Raw genomic sequence first — 17,654 nt, 5'->3', positions numbered from 1 at the left:
TGAAAAAGAGTCATGCCCTTATTAATACTCAGAAAGAGATGTTGTATGCATGTTGTCAGAACTGTCAATGGATGGTTTAAATATAAAGGATCCTCCCAGCTCTGCATGTAGCCATGACCTGACAGCAATACACTAAAGAACCATAACAAAAAGACAGACAAGCCTTTCATACATAAATACATCAAAACTCTGAATTCTTCTTTAAATTTCTTCATTGTTTGTAAATTCACACTTTGAAGCTCCAAAGCACTATTTAAACTCCCTATTCACTTTTTATTTTAGTACATCACTAAATCCCCTGAGCTTAGTTCACTTGTTGGTATGGCCGTCAAATCATGTTAACACCACTATTCTGTAAGTTTTGCAGAGAGTAATCAGTATTACAAGTGTCGTAAGAAAGTGTCGTGGTTTAAGCCCAGCAGGTAGCTCAGAACCACACAGTCGCTCGCTCACTCCTCCCCCCCTCCCTCCCCCCCCTTCTTCCTCCCAGAGCTCCCTGAGGGATAAGGAGGAGAATGGAAAGAATGTAACTCCCACAGGATGAGATAAGAACAGTCTAGTAACTAAGGTATAACACAAACCACTGCTGCTAACACCGGTAATAATAATGATAAGGGAAATAACAAGGGAAGAGAATACAACTGTTCACCACCTGCTGACCAATACCCAGCCTGACCCAAGAAGTGACCTAGCCCTTCTGGGTAACTGCCCCCAGTTTATATAGTGGGCATGACGTGCTGTGGTATGGAATACCTCTTTGGTTAGTTTGGCTCAGGTGTCCTGTCTCTGTTTCCTCCCAGCTTCCCCTCCTCCCTGGAAGAGCATGAGACTCAGAAAGTCCTTGGTCGGAGTAAACATTACTGAGCAACAACTGAAAACATCAGTGTTATCAGCTTTGTTTCCAGGCTGAAAGTTAAAAACACAGCACTGCACCAGCTACTAAGAAGGAGAAAAATGACTGCTACTGATGAACCCAGGACGGTATCCACCCCTTATTCCATACGTCCATACCATTCACATCATGCTCAGATCCCACATTTTTCAATATACTATCACTCTTATCTCATATATATATATATATATATATATACACACACACACACACACACACAGAGATATCACTCCTTAGTGCATAGAACAATCCCTGTAAAGCTGCTGAGTTCATTCGGTCCATGATGTCAGGCTCCATCTCTTGTAACAGTCTCTCAGAGCAGGAAAAGACTGTATGCAATGTTAGACTGCTGCCTGCTGATGACACTGCGGAACTCGTCTGGTCACTGCTGAGCTCGTCTGGATTTGTCATTCTTTCTTGAGATGACGGTCAGAGGGAAGTCAGGCCCAGTCACTGGTGACCTGAAGACATCCAGTTGGTAGGCTATTAAAGTGCTACATAGCAGGCAATAGCATATAATTGAGTTCATTGGCTCTTTTCCCCTAAAATCAAATCCCCTTAAGGTACACATCAGACTTCCCCATCTTCCCGCATTACCCACCAAGTACATCCAGGTCCCTGAGCAAAAGCAATCCCACAGGTGCTTCCTTTACCTGAAGCAGGAATAACCCAGACTGTCTTCCCCAGCATATTCTTTGTGTGCACCACAGGAACTTTATCCCCTTCTACAGTATGTAAAAGTTCTGACTGGGCTGGGCCAGCCCTGTTGGCAGATCCTCTGGTGTTGACCAACCAGGTGGCTTTTGGTAAACGTGTATCCCAGTGTTTGAAAGTCCCACTATCCATTACTCTCAGTGTAGTCTTTAACAGCCCATTGTACTGCTCGATTTTCCCAGAGGCTGGTGCATGGTAGGGGTGTGATATACCCACTCAATGCCATGCTCTTTGGCCCAAGTGTCTATAAGGTTGTTCCAGAAATGAGTCCCCTTGTCTGAGTCAATTCTCTCTGGGGTGCCGTGTCACCACAAAATCTGTTTCTCAAGGCCTAGGACAGTGTTCCGAGCAGTGGCATGGGGCACAGCATATGTTTCCAGCCATTCGGTGGTTGCTTCCACCATGGTAAGCACATGGCGCTTCCCTTGGAGGGTTGCTGGGAGTGTGATATAGTCAATCTGCCAGGCTTCCCTGTATTTGTACTTCAACCATCATCTTCCATACCAAAGAGGCTTTAACCGTTTAGCTTGCTTAACTGCAGCATGTTTCACAGTCGTGAATAACCTAGCCAGTAGTGTTCAGTGTTAAATTCATACCTTCATCACCAGGTTCTGCACCCAGGCAGCGATATCTTGCCACAGTGCAGCAGCCCAGATGGGTTTACATCTGTGTTGCCAGTTGCTCTGCTTCCATTACTGTAACCACCCCCACAGGGCATTTGCCGCCATCCATGAGTCAGTATAAAGTACTGGCCACTTTTCTCATTCAGCAATGTCCAGGGCCAGCTGGATGGCTTTCACCTTGGCAAACTGACTCCATGCACCCCGTCCTTCAGCAGTTTCTGCAACTTGTTGTCGGGGACTCCACACAGCTGCCATCCATTTCCGATGCTTTCCCACAACACAGCAAGAACCATCAGTAAACAAGGCATACTGCTTTTCACTTTCTGACAGTTTATTATATGGTGGGGCCTCTTCAGCAAGCGTCACCTCCTCCTCTGGTGACATTCCAAAATCTTTGCCCTCTGGCCAGTCCATGATGACCTCTAGAATTCCTGGACGACTGGGATTTCCTATTGGAGCTCATTGTGGAATTAGTGCAGCTCACTTACTCCATGTAGCATCGATTGCATGATGTGTAGAAGAGACCCTGCTTTTGAACATCCAGCCCAGCACGGGCAGCCGGGGTGCCAGGAGGAGCTGTGCTTCAGTGCCAATCACTTCTGAAGCACCTCGAACCCCTTCATAGGTTGCCAGTATCTCTTTTTCAGCTGGGGTATAGCTGGCCTCAGATCCTTTGTATCCCCAACTCCAAAAGCCGAGGGGTCGACCTCCAGTCTCCCCTGGAGTTTTCTGCCAGAGGCTCCAGGTAGGACCATTCTCCCCGGCTGAGGTGTACAGTCCATTTTTTACATCTGGCCCGGTCCGGACTGGTCCAAGGGCCACTGCATGAACTGCCTCTTGTTTAATTTGCTCAAAGGCTTGTTGTTGCTCAGGGCCCCATTTAAAATCATTTTTCTTCTGGGTCACATGACAGAGAGGGTTTACAATCAGACTGTAATTTAGGATGTGCATTCTCCAGAACCCCACAGCACCCAAGAAAGCTTGTGTTTCTTTCTTATTAGTTGGTGGAGACATTGCTGTTATCTTGTTGATCACATCTGTGGGGATCTGGTGACGTCTTTCTTGCCCTTTTATTCCCAAAAATTGAATCTCCTGTGCAGGTCCCTTGACCTTACTCTGTTTAATGGCAAAACCAGCTTTCAGCAGGATTTAGATTATTTTTCTCCCTGGAAATAGACAGGAGCTGTCTGTTGCTGTTGGGGTTTGAGTATCTACTGTATTTGTCACTGGGGTTGGTGTAGTTGCTGTACTTGGAGTAGCTGCGTTACCTGTTGTAGTCAGAGTTGGAGTACCTGCTGTACTTGTCACTGGGGTTGGTGTAGCTGCTGTATTTGGAGCTACGTTGTCTCTGGATCTGATGGCAAAGCAACAGACATCTTTTTCCCTTTGAAGGTGCTGGACAGTGTTGAACAGGGCTCTGTAAGCATATGCTAAGCCCCAGCACATTGCCATGATTTGTTCCTCTCTGGTATGACCAGAATGACAACACACCTCATTTAAGTATTTTACTAGTTTTTTCCCGAATTTTGCACTTGTTCAGTGGTGAAGTTCCAAAGCACTGGAGGGGTCCACTGGCCTAGATACTTGCCCATACTACCCCGCACACCCTGTCACTCATGACTGTACAGCCTTTGGGAAAATTTCTTGGTCCTCCTATATCGTTGTCTAACCCTAGACAAGGCCAAAACCCAACTCTGCTTAACTTTCAAGATCAGACAAATTGGTCGTGGGTTAAACACACTCTGTGTGTGTGCCAACATGGTGATCCCCATCACAATCGGCAAGCAGGTCTCAACAGTACTCAAAGACCACTTAAAACCTTCAGAGCTCTCAAATGATGCTGTAAATAGCCTGGTGGGGGAGGTGGGAGCATAAGAGAATGTCTCCTTCATAGACTGACCACCCAAAGAGGGAAAAAAAGATGTGTAATTGCTAAACACTTCCATTATATACCTCCCAAAGTATAGAGGTGATGACCACCCTGGGAACACAAGCCAGATCATTTTCATGATCAATGAGTCTATTGTATTACAAGTCATTACCATAAAGTACAGTGAAACAAGAACGTTAGCCCAAGCCCCCCAGATGATAAACATTAAAACAGCAAATACGGGCTGTGAGGTACAACATGCTGAAACTCTGTGATCAAGAGCAACAACTCTGAGAGCAAATATATCGGCATGGTGATGAGGGACTACTAATCTGAAACAGTAAATGCTTATCACAAATACAATTAGACACATTCTGGTCAGATCTGTCGTTATCTCAACCCTTCATGCCCCACACTGGACACCACAAAGAACTGTTGTGGTCTAAGCCCAGCCGGTAACTCAGAACCATGCAGCCACTCACTCACTCCTCTTCTTCCTTCCCCTACTCCCGGAGGGATGGGGAGGAGAATTGAAAGAATGTAACAATATAACTCCCACGGGTTGAGATAAGAACAGTTCAGTAACTAAGGTATAACACAAATCACTACTGCTACCACCAATGATAATAATGATGAGGGAAATAACAAGGGAAGAGAATACAACTGCTCACCACCTGCCAACTGATACCCAGCCCAACCTGAGCAGAGATCTAGCCCTTCCAGGTAACTGCCGCTGTTCTACATCGTGGACATGATGTTCTGTGGTATGGAATACCCCTTTGGTTAGTTTGGGTCAGGTGTCCCGTCCCTACTTCTTCCTGCCTTCCCCTCCTCCCTGGCAGAGCATGAGACTCAGAAAGTCCTTGGTCAGAGTAAACATTAATTAGCAAAAACTAAAAACATCGGTGTTATCAGCACTGTTCCCAGGCTGAAAGTCAAAAACACAGCACTGCACCAGCTACTAAGAAGGAGAAAGTAGCAAAGTACCTAGAAGGCACTCCTGGTGCTATGAAAGACCTAAAGAGAAGGTTTAGAAGCATTTACAGAGCTCTAGTTAACCACACACCTGTCCTGTCACTTCACCCCTGCTTCCCAACTTAATTTTTCAGAAAAAAAGAACACTTTTTTAGAGATGAATGCTGTGAGGAGCATTTCCCAGGAGCTTAAATCAGTTAAAAACCAAACATCAAATTAAGACATTTCAAAGAATTCAAGCAGAAGAGCACCCATCGTAATGCAATGCAAGAGCAGCCTACAAGTGCCTCCACTGTTTGCAATTTTATAGCCTAAACCTACCAGGACTCCAAATGGAGGGTACAAAGCACACAGCTAGATCAGATTTTACCTTTCCCCAGAAAAACAGATTATTTCAAGACCTTTGTCCCCTTCACAAGAAATAAGCAAGCACTGGACAAGGGATTGCTATGAAGTCTTAAAGCACAGCATGTCCCTAAATTTGAAAGAAGCACTCTTTGCATTTATTGTGAAAGGAGATCCTCTGCCAGAGAAAACTGGTTTTAAAAAAACAACCAGTTTAACACTTGAGTAATTATCTTCCCTGGGCACTAAGTTTTAAAGTATTTGTAATTTTGCCTGCCCCATTCACACTATTGCACTTCCATCTACTAGCAGTTCAATGTCAGAAAGTCACTACCTGTCCATCACCTACAGTTGCTCAGTACAATCAGTAAGATCTCCCAGAATTCTGAGATCATATGGAAAAACATCTCTCTACTGATGAAAAGAACCATCTTCATTAATCCTTCTGGTGGGTGTATTCTTCCTTTCTAATCATTATGGGAGTTTACAATTCTAATACATCTGTACTCACATCACATTAATCAAATTACAAAATCTGTGGAAAAAGAAAGCTCTCGGGCATGGTGCTGTAATCAAAAGCACTTCTTATTCTTGGCTGATAAACACTTGAAGACAGGGTATGTCATATAGCTGACTGCTACGGAAAAGTTACAGGCATGGTCAGTCAACCAGTTATCTGTAATGATCATCAGATCATTAAGCAGAAATCATCTGAGACCATAATCAGAGAGAACCCTATTTTCCACAGGAAGGATACATATTTATATACACTGTTTAGCCCAGACTTTGAGTGGAACCAACCCAAACAGATATACTGCAAGCCAAGCTATAAATTATCTGTGGAGTGCCTGAAACAACGGAAGTAAAAGCAGTGTCCTTGAACATCAACATATCTAACATCACTATTGTGGACTGTTTCAGCATTTATATATTTTTGTGGAAATGCACAACAGTTGAATATTGAATTGCAGACCTCAAAGCCAGCCTAACACCATGAGCACTGGAAGAACATGCTGCAGGAAAATTTCAAAATGAAGCTCCTTAACTTCTGTCGGTAAAAGGGAATGAAAAAGGAGAGACTTCCTCAGCTTCATTTCATAAGCTCCTGCTAGGCCTGGATGTCACTCCATTAAATGTTTGTCCCTATTTCCTCCTTAAGTGCCAGAAATGTCAAAGGGCAGAGAAAGAAAACACTAATTCATTCCAATTAGTTTCTATCTCAACATAAAAAAAAAGATAAAACCTTGCATAACAATCTGAGTCATACGATGGTGAGAGGGGATCCAGAAACGGACAGTGGAACTTCTATATGACTGTCACCATAAATTCAAAGAATGTTCTGCAACCTTTCATTTTTTGACTCAGTTGGTTTTAAATTCCAGTTTTATTATTACTTGGGACTTGTGACAGGAGCTTCCATGCAATACATAATTCAGCATGCATGTGCCAGAAATCATTAAAAGAATTACAACTTCAAGTCACAGAATAGCTGTATAATCAAATAGCTGTATTTATGTAACCACAGTGATCTAAGGCAATATTCTTAAGAGATCTCTCATTAGACCAGCTGATAGTCAGAAGAAATGACATAAGGGTCCTTCTTCCAAGACAGATGCAGTGAGAAACCTCTGTAAAGTTTCACATGCACAGTTACACCTTTGCTATTATTCTTCATCAATTAACTCACAATCAGCTGAGTTCAAGTCCCATGACCTCTCACAATTCTGCCCTATCAGAAGTATACACTCCCATGCTTCTACCTATAGTGATTTCCCTGCAGAACAAAACACCCAAGATGACCTGACAAACCCCTCGCTAGCATTCATACTTCTGATACTACAGAGAAGGCTGTTTAAGTAGAAGTGGATTCAAATGGATGAAAAGACATGCAAAAGATTACTACATACATCCTGGCTCACTTATGAAAATTAGCTAGTGAGTAAAATTCCCATTTCAGTATATGAAATCATCAGGTATCTTCAGCAGACCAGAGACTGACAAACTCACTACTTCCTTCCACAGCAGCCAGGTCTATCCCTTTCACGTGCACTTTTTCTAGGGAGCAATTAAGGGGGCAAGGATCAAACAGTTTGCTTCACAAAGTACCAAAGAGGAACGACTGGAGCATGAGTGATGGTGGCAGGAAGTTCAGATGTTCTGAAAGAGGGCAAGAAAGATTCCATTATCCTAGAAACACCAACAATGTATACCACCAGACAGGCAGAACTCTGTCCAAATGAGTGCTTTTCAAATTTCCCAGCAGGTATTCACTGCCCTTTCAGAAAGTCACCTCAGTAGAGGCAGATTAGCTAGGAGACAGTCTCAGGCTCCTGTAGCAGAGACTACTGAAGCAGAGCCACAGGTCCCTGCACGCTCCCAGAAACTGCCCAAGCTACACTCAGTGTATGAACCTGCCATCCCCAAAGAATGACACAACAAAACAAGAACACAGGTAGCCACACTTGCTCCGTTTCACACATCTTTAGAAATAAGTGCTCAAACCCAGCATGACTTAGCCATACACATTACTGTCTCTGAGGGAGTACTAGAGAGCTGTTTTAAACAAGATAAATGTAACAATCGGGAGCAAATTTTAGACCAAATTACAAGAAAGTGGGTACATGCAATTGCCTGTGAGGAATTTAGGAGTCTTACTAAACAGAGAGGAACAATCAACAGGATATTTCCTATCATAATCTGGTGGCATAAGACCTCCTTGTAGTCCTAGGTTTAAAGGCAGAACATTAATTCCAAGTTAAACATCCCCTTGGCTGTATGTACTTAAAGCAATCATCAGTTCATGAGCCTTTCAGATTTATAATGCATGTAAAACCAGCAATTGATGGGGAGCTGGTGATGCTAAATAGTACTGAGAAGTACTCAAATAACTTTGAAGGCCAAAGTTCTTGACTGTCTTACTTGTGTGGGTGAGCAAACAGGGCTGTCCCTTCAACAGCCTCCACATGCATGTGTCAGCCACAACCAACACACATCTGGCTGTTTTGTATGGGAAACTGGGTACCAAAGTCACCATGACTAGGATGCCAGCCAGTACCTGCTGCTGCTTTGCTCACTTCAGCCCTTGCTTTAAACTCTTGCAGGAATCCTCGATTAGATATTCTACTTATCTGTCAGTGGTAAGCAAAAAACTGCTTGGAAAACTAGGGTATTTCAAGATTTGTTTGCAGAGCTTTGAGTAACTTGTGGTTTTTACCAAGGCTGATTTGTGGTGATAACTGCCCCAGCATCACCATCTCATGCAGATGTTCATTTTTCCATTTTAAACAAGCTATTCACCCACTTCCCTTTCTCTCTGGAAAGTGTGTCTTGCTCCAGTGCTCTCTCTTCACCCTCCTTCCCCCATCTCTAGCAACAGCCACACTTCTGTGCTCACTGACCCCAGGCTATACATGTTATTTTCTCAATTTATTTATTTAATAATAAACAAACCCACAAACCTATGGATGCCAGCAGCTTTACAGCTATTGACAGCTGCCTATCAATACAGTTGCTAGCAACCAGGGCTTAGTCAATAGCTTTAGTGTCCATTCAACCCCGCTTTGTGATAGACATGAAAGACCCAGCCTTACCTTGCTACCTTCCACCCCCAGACAAGCATAGAGTGATGCTGTCATGCTCTTTTATTTTCTTGCTAATGAAGCCTGCTTCAAGCACTTAAAAGGTACAGCATGCCTTGTCTAGAACCAAACCCAGAGATCAAAGGGAACAAGGTTGATGCAATAGACTTACTACTCTGCATTAATTTAAAACTCCATACGAACCGAATATGAACAAGCCCACTCTACATACAACATAAAAGCTCTTTGCATAGACATAAATTCTACCCACTGACACCACCTCCCAGTACACAGTATGTCACTGGGCTTCTAAAGGACACAACGCTTCTTTTGGGAGATGGTGGAGGTCGTAACATCTGGGTAAATGTTATAGGTGGTGCTCTGAAAGCACAAAATAGTCTGCGGCAGTATCAAAAAGCAAAGGAAGACGCACCACCTCTCCCACCTTCTAGCACTCAGAAGAGGATTAGAGCACAGATGGAAAGGCTAACACCTTGCCCCTTATTCTAATAGTATCCAATAACAAATAATTGCCTGTCTTCACCTCAGTGTTACTTGCTGTATTCAAGCACAAATAGATACATGTACTGATTAGACAGTATCTAATCAGTTTCTGGGGAAAAGGGCATTAAAACTTGAATGATTATCCACAAATGAAGTGAATTCCGATTTTTTTCCTCAAAATTATTATGTTTGGTACCCTGAAAATTTAGGAAGTGTCCTCTATTAGCTCAGCATCTGTTTCACATTTAGAAGCTATTCTTTGCAAACACAGTGGGCACACTGCTTTTAAAGTAGCTTCTGCCAATTCCCTTTTGCCCAGCAGATTTAATAGCAAATTCCACTGCCACAGGATTCACTGTGTAATAATGAAGGGTAGTGTGTCAATAGATGAAACTGAACACATCAATAAGAAGCTGGCATTGGTCCCCGTGGATGCCTCCTGCAACAAGCATTTTAATGCCTGTAGGAAAACAACGCAGTTACAGCCTGCTCAAAGACTCCCCACAGCCACATTGCATCGAAGACCGGCTGAAACATGAAGCTAAATCTCTGCAGTTGGAGCTAACAGCGGAACCTGCATGGAAACAAAGTCCTTTACATTGGTAATTATTCTTTTTAAGACTGGCAAACCTAAGCAGAGCTAGCTTTTGTCAGAACTGGACCCTGGCTAACCAACATGACCCCCAGTAATGGTTCCACCAAACTCTTTAGAATGGCTACTGATATGGCAAGAAAAGAGTGACTCTAAAAAGTATGAAAGCATGCAAATTGCAGTCATTAAGCCATCACTAAGCAGCATAGCTAAAGCACATCTTTAGGAAAGCCGGCAGAAAGGCAAGTCCAGACTAACCAAGCCTGTTAAACAGAAAGAGTGGCATAAGTTCTTTTTTTTTTTTGAGAGTGAGCAACAACTATAGCAGCAGTTGTTTTACAACCAGCATGAAGTAAAGGACAATGGGGGGCACCTGGGAAAAAGCTTCAGAGAAGAGCTGAAGCCAGAGAACAAGTTAGAAACCACACATAAAGCTTACACCGATTTTTTTTTTTCTCTTAAATCCACACATAAGAAAGGTGATATATATACTTTGTGTGCTACAAGCAGCAGCCTCCCACAGCAGATATGATCAGTGACCTACACAAGACAAGCACGCTACTCCACTATTGGCCAATTTGGCAGAAGGACAAGAGAGGATTAAAAAAAAAAAACCACCAAAAAAAAATAAGGGGGGGGGGGGGGGAGGTGCTGGAGCACGATTTCACATTTACAGAAATCTGAAACTGGACTAAAAAGAAGGCTTCCACTTCTCCGCCCCCAATTCCAGCTGTAATCCTTTGACACCTTAAAGGCAATGACACAGTGCTTCTTCTAGGCACCCAAGACTGATTCCCTACCCAGCACTTAAAAACCAATGCTTTTCCAAGTTTTACAGTGTGGCCAAATTTGGACATTTTCCATAAGAACAGCAAAAGCCACATTTTTGATGCACAGTTAAGTCCAGCCAAATTTCCAGCTCTTGCTCTAGAGGTGATAGACCTTTGCAGCTTGGCAGCTGAGATGATTATTTGTTCAAGAGTGAGGATGGAAAATTGGCCAGAACGCGTGCTAATTAAAAAGAAGAAGAAACAAAAATCTTCCTACTTCTCCCCAAGTGTAACAGTTGGAAATACTGGAGCTTTTCAGGGCAGAGGATATTTCCTAGAAAAAAAAATAAGTCAATGTGTGGTAGACACACAGCCCAGAAAATTTCAGCATGAATGCCTAAAATTTTGCTGAATAACAAACAATTCAAGAGACGTCCCTCCTAACAGAGAGTATCAAGCAGATAGACTCCAGGCATTGCTGGCAGTCCTGCCATCAGCAGCTGTGACAGCTTGCCTGGCAGCTCCACTCTTTAATTAGCTCTCATTCCTGAAGTTCATAAGTCAATTAACGCCAAAAACCATCCTTAGATTCTTTTTTAAAATCCTACCCAGGACTCAGTGTCTTACTCACTTACCTATTCTTCCTGTAGCTCAGCTAACAGTTCCGATCCTGTAGAGCATCCCTACAAATTCCAGCTGCCCACAGAGATTGACACTAGTCAAATTCTCTACCTCGCTTCAACTATTCTCCATATTTCTGCAGCAGTATTTTGCCATTGCTACATACAAAATATACTTCAGCCTATTCTTCAGGCTGTTTCTTCAGACCCTGTCACATAAGACTTTCCATGCAACTTGCCTCATATAGTGTAATGAAAAAGAGCACTAACTGCAACACCCTACCACGAGTTTCAAGCAGTCCCCATGTCAATTATATCTACTCAAATCTACTGGCATTACCATACTCCTTTACAGCTTCACAAGACTCAGCAAAGGTATTTAGCAATGCTGGTTCTACCTTCCATCTAGCTCACTTTTAACTGAACATTCTGACTAAGTTTAAGTGATAACGATTTCCACTGGAAACCCAGCTTTGAAACGTCTTCCAACTCCAGAGTTAAAAAAAAAGACCATCCATTTTTTCTGTCTCAGTTATAAGAATTTAGTTATGCTTTAGAACTATGTAATGTAAATGAATAAGCCAGTTTCTGTTACAAAGCTCAAAATATGAAGAAACTTCTTAAAAGTTCCATACTTTCCATCTTGCTTCTTATTCCAGAAATGCCAATGATCTGGAAAGACATTATTCAAGTCTGCTGGCATTCGAGCAGCTATTTTTCATATCATCCTATCCCAAAAGCAGTTTGGTCTGAAACTTACTGCTTACTACTGCAGTACTTCTAAGAAAGCAGGGTGTTGAGCAGGGGCCTGGGACTTAACTTGAACATCTCCAATAAATGTCAAAAGCAAAGTATTAAAAATATTTTTCCTTGCATTATGATATAGGTACTTACTTTACACACCACCTAATATTTTTCTTTTGAAACTACTAGAAACTTTGATAGAAACTGGCATAACCCCTGCTTTGACCCAACTCATATCAGTAATGTCTCCCTGAAGTTCTTTCCAACTTAACTTTCAAGTGACTGATATATACATATATATACATAACCAAAAAGAATTTCCATTTGCAGATAATGTGTCTGTTTTCCTTACTTTTAAAACACAGATCTACAAACACACACAAAAATATGTATCAGTGAAAGGCATCTAAAACCAGGCAATTTAAATATTCACATTCTAAAATTATCTTATTGAGATATGTAACCTTTTCCCTATTGAATATACAGGTCTGTTTTGCAGGGAATTGTTTGACAAGGATTATGGAGACTGGAAAAAACAACCCAACAACAAATAAAACAATTGCACAAAAGTAAATCAACTCATGAACTTATTAGATGTGAAAGCTGAAATCTCAAATGTCCCTGAATGTTTGTTTATATAGCTAGGTGGATGGACATATATTATTTCTTAAGTACATTTCCCTCTAATCAAGCATATGGCTGCATTTTTAAATGACCCCTACCGCTTACTTCAGATCTTGTTCAGGCAGGTTTGTACCACAGTTCAGGGATTACAGCCAAATACAACAGAGGCTACCTAAAGAGAGCAAGCTGTTGCTATGCTGAAACATAAGAACTGAGAAACCTGGAGAAAAGGTAGAAGGATTTCAGGAAAAGCACTCAGACTCCCTAAAAAGGAACCCTGAAAAAGAACCTACAAATAAGCAAGAGAGCCTGAAAAGGTGACTAAGCTATCATTTGCCAACCCAAAAGAACACAGGATACAAGGAAAAACAGTTGCGACATTACTCTCCCTTTGGTTCCCACATCTTCCCACAGACAACATACTAAGAAATACATCAGTATAGCAAAACGACATGGAAAGCGCTTGCTTCTCAGCAACACCACCTGCCCTTCAGTGCCTCACCAACCTAGTTCCAACACTCAATATATGCTTATAGTGCCTTAGCAGTCCACAGCTGTTAAGAACAGGACAGGCTTGCTGGTATTTCGCCTTTGGGAGCCTTTTTAACCACTTTTAAAGCTACAACAGAGATAGGCAGGCCTAGCTGACAGCTTTTCCTCTGAGTGTCAGTGAGGATCTGAGCCTGCCTTCTTCCAACAGAAGGCATAGGCCACCAGCATCAGTCCTGGATTCATGGGCAAGGGAGCAAGCACCAGCAAGGGAACAGGAAAAAAATTCCCCTCTAACACACCTTGGGCTACCAGCCCATTGCCCTAAACCTTGAGGATCTCCCATTTTCTAATGCTTTCACTCCAGCTGCAAATGCACGCTTTTCCTTGAAGTTCCTGATCACAATAACTTATACTAATTACCAAAAGCTTTCTATTTTAGAGCTTGAATTAAACCTTGATTCAAAGGCCTAAATGTTGCAGCTTCTGGGGACAAGAAAAAAAGAGAAAACACAAAAACAACAAAGAATTTCAGATGAGTTGTAGGAAAGAACTCTATTCATGTAAACACAAGACTCCTGGGGATCATCACAGTGGACAGCAAGTGTCACACAGGTCTAAACAGTAGTAAGGAAAAGGCCACCTCTGGGAAACTCATATTCAATGGTTTTCCACCAGGATCTACTGAGTGCCTGCTCTCCTCAAGCCCCACAGCACTTTAAAAACAAAGCTTTTTTCAGATACACTGAAATTCTTACTTCAAATCTCAAGCAAGAACCTGGAGGGGGAGGGGGGGGGGGGGGGAGGTAGGGGATAATCCAGTAGCTGTAGGGCTTCCTCTTTACTTTAGAGTCTGAGACTTGGTAACCACCAGATACCTGCTTTGGTTTTTGGATGCTTTGTCCTGGAAGGGTTGTTTTGGTTTCCAGAGCATTTCACAGGATAACACACACTGACTGCAGAATGAAATTACATAAAAAACAAGCAATGGCAGTACAAAAATGATCTCAGGCTGCCCTTTCTTCTCAGGATCTAACCACACCAGAGGAGGGGAAAAAAAAGAGTCTAGATCAAGACTTAATCTCAGGATACGTAATCTCTTTACCAAGCAGATTATAACTGTACTGGATCCAGGAAAAAGGATGAGAAAGTATTCTTATTTGTCACAGACAGATACTTCAGCCATTTGCATCCTTTTGCTGGGTTATTTCATAAAGATCTGAACAAAACAATCAAGTCTAAGTATACACAAGGGACTAAGTCTTCTATGCTTCAACTCCTTCCCTCCACCACCCTTTATACAAGAATTCAACACTTGCAGCACATTAGTTAAGAAAAAGCTCCAACATGTCTCTCTATTAAAAAGCTCCTAGAAAACACATGTTCACAGAAGTATACTTTTCACATCCAGAGTGAGAAGAACACTATTTTCCCAACCTCTTAACCCTTTGAATGCCTCACAGAAGCTACCAAGTAATGGTATCATAAAGATAGCCTCACCACAAGTAAGACTGAAAAGTTTAGGTTGTTTTTCTTTTCTCCTGCACACAAAAGCACTTTCAATTTTAACAGCACAGGTTTCATATATCCCCAAAAGGCAACTCAGAACACCCAGACAAACCATATCATGAACAGTGTTCAGATATCTGTGCATGCACAGTTTAAGTTCTTCTAATTATTTTACCTGGAATTAATAAGGTAACAACTTTCCTGCTGCACATCATCCTTTAATGGTTTTTAGTTTTTGCTGCATGACCTTAAGTACCTGAGAGCTCTGATTTTCCGCTTGTCCTACTAAACTATTCTCTTGAAAAAAAAAAAAAAAGTATTCCTTTTCTGTTTCTAAACAGAAACACTAAAGGTGCTCTCTATAGTTCTTCACTGTTTCCCCAGCTGGCAAAAAGCCTGTATTGTACAGATAAATGAGATGACTGATAGCTGCAAGTAAAAGAAAGCACAGTGGACACCTTCATGTGGTAGGACCTTGACTTGTAGATAGACACCCATCTGCCCCAATTGCCTCACTGCCTGCGAGCAGCCTCAGCGAAGAGACTAGGATGAGCTAGCTTTAGGAAACTGACTTTTCAACTGTAACTATCTGCTTTGCAGACCTGGCTATGAAAGACTCAACAGCCAAACCATGAGGAAAGTGCTCTGGCAGACTTTAAAACAAGAATTAGTTATATAGTTATACAAGCAGAAACTAAGTCAGTAAATACAGTTTTGTTTGAAAAGCATTGCAGCATGGGGCTAGGGCACTGTTACCCATTCCGCCCTAAATCTGGAAAAGGCTCCCACTTACTACCTGCAAGTGCTGAATCAAGAACTGCGTGTACTAATTTGTGGGGCATGCTTGCTCACCAGCACCTGAAGTACTCCTGACCACACAGAACTGCTGAAGTACTACACATAACTACGCTACCTGAACAACCTTCTGGTTCTCTAGTTAAACATACTGCTACTTCAGTAACACTGTTAACAACAATGCTACAAGTCAGTGTTGGAAAAAGGGGGTAGTATGTGCGTGAGGAAAGTGAAGAGCTAGAAAACAAAACCCACCATTTACCCTTTTGTGTCGTTCTTGCTATAGTGTCTTTATTTCCGCACACCACCTGCCTGGCATTAACACCAGTAAGGAATAATGCCACATTAAACTAACGACAGCTACACAATTATGTGAACACGCCATAAAACATCATCTACACAATTACTCATTATCTCTCCGCAGAACTTCACAGCAGAGGCAGCAAACCCCAAGAGCCAGGAAGGGAGGGTGCACAAGTATTTCTTTCCCCCTCAACACCGGAGTGCCCCAAGAACCCGGGCTCCCGTTGCCAGCTGTGGGGGCCCATCCTGCAGCTTCCCTCGAGGCCGGGAGGAAGACAGGAAAATGATCTCCCCCTCGGCCCTGAAACGAGACACTTCACGAACTGCGAGGTGAAATTTCACTGCCCTTACCTTGCAGCGACCACAGCCCATGCACCGGGTCGCGTAAGAGCAGCTACGGCCACACCGTCACGTCACTCCGGCCGCCTGTGGAAACCCCTCTCACCGGGGAAAAGCGGCAAGCAGCATGCCCCGCGCCCCATCCCCCTTGAAGTTCCGGGGAGATACGCGGCAGCAGTCCGCGCTCCGGCCTTGGAAGGAGCACCGGGAGCCGAGGGAACGCGGAGCCGTTAGGGCTGCGCCGGCCGTTAACGCCACCGGGCGCGTCAAGAGAGCGTGAAGGCGGCGGCCCGGCCAGCGGGGCTGGGCACGGCTGAGCCCGGCTTCGCCGCCCCTCGGAGGGCAGCGCCCGGCTGCGCTCCGCCGCGCCTCAGGCGGGCACAGCACGGCGGGCGGTCCCCCGCCCAGCGCCAAGGGGCCCGTGCCCGCGGGCCTGGGTCTCCCCCACTACCTGGGGGGAAGGTGTCCGAGCACAACCTGCCCCTCCCCCCGCCGCCCTCCCTGCTGCCCCGGTCGCGCAGCCTGCGGGCTCACCGAGCAGCAGCAGGAGAACGAAGAGAGGCAGGCAGGACGCCTTGAGCCCGCGGTGCCCCATGCTGGCAGGGTTACGCGGATGCCTCTTCCTGCGCGAGCAAGACCGCCGGCAGCTTGCTCCTCGGCCAACAGCTCGCCTCCCGCTGCCCTGCGAGCACACGGAGCCGCCCGCCCGCCCCGACCGGCCGTGCCGTGCGGCGCAGCCAACCACAGAGACAAACTTTCTCCAGCGCCCGCCCCCTCCTGCAGGTACTGGGGGAGGCGCGGGGGTCCGGCCCGGTCTAGCCTACACACCCTGAGAGGGGAGGAGACCAGGCTCTGCTGTGCGGAGGGCTCCTCACACAGCGGGGCCGCGTCTCCCGGCCTCCAGGAGCTACCACGCACACGTGGCCCGGGACAGGCCCCGTGCCCGGGCGCGGGGAAGGGGAGAGGTCTCGGAGCTAGACTCCCTGCTGCTGCCGCCCGGGAACAGCCGTTGGGCCCTGCGAGCGCGCGGGGCCTCCATGGCGCCGCTCCTGCCCTGCTGCACTCTTCCCCGCCCGCGCCGCGCCGGGGTGAGGTCTCCTCGTGTCCGCTGTGCCCCCCACCCCAAGCGGGTACCCCCAGCGCAGGGATCGGCTGAGGGCCCCTTTCCTCACGGACGCATCCGCAGCCCAGTGTTCCCCCACACTGAACCACAACACAGGCATGGGGGGTCACCCCCATCTCTATCTCCACGCAAACCGAGGCCGAGAGCTGCCCGCTGATCCGAGCACAGCCCAAACACGGAGGTTCCCTACATGTTGTCTCACAGCCCTAACTGGAGGGTCCTCTCGTGTCCCCCCCACTCACGCA

The 17,654-nt window shown here is 44.8% G+C and overlaps 1 protein-coding gene across 1 annotated transcript in view; it reads right to left on the bottom strand.

Moving 5' to 3' along the window:
- The window catches only part of PTGFRN (prostaglandin F2 receptor inhibitor), a 65,759-nt gene extending 48,665 nt beyond the window's left edge, over positions 1–17,094 (bottom strand). The window contains exon 1 of the mRNA XM_061454445.1: positions 16,821–17,094. Coding sequence (XP_061310429.1) covers positions 16,821–16,881 — 61 coding nt within the window. The 5' untranslated portion in view covers positions 16,882–17,094. The remainder of the gene's footprint in view (positions 1–16,820) is intronic.
- Between the last annotated feature and the right edge of the window lie 560 nt (positions 17,095–17,654).

This window comes from Pezoporus flaviventris, unplaced genomic scaffold (assembly GCF_033815535.1).
Source record: "Pezoporus flaviventris isolate CSIRO_AGI_PZ_B2104156 unplaced genomic scaffold, CSIRO_AGI_Pfla_v1 ptg000015l, whole genome shotgun sequence".
Taxonomy (NCBI): Eukaryota; Metazoa; Chordata; class Aves; order Psittaciformes; family Psittacidae; genus Pezoporus; species Pezoporus flaviventris.
Note: the sequence above shows the minus strand (reverse complement) of the source record. Positions and strands in the feature narration are given on the sequence as shown.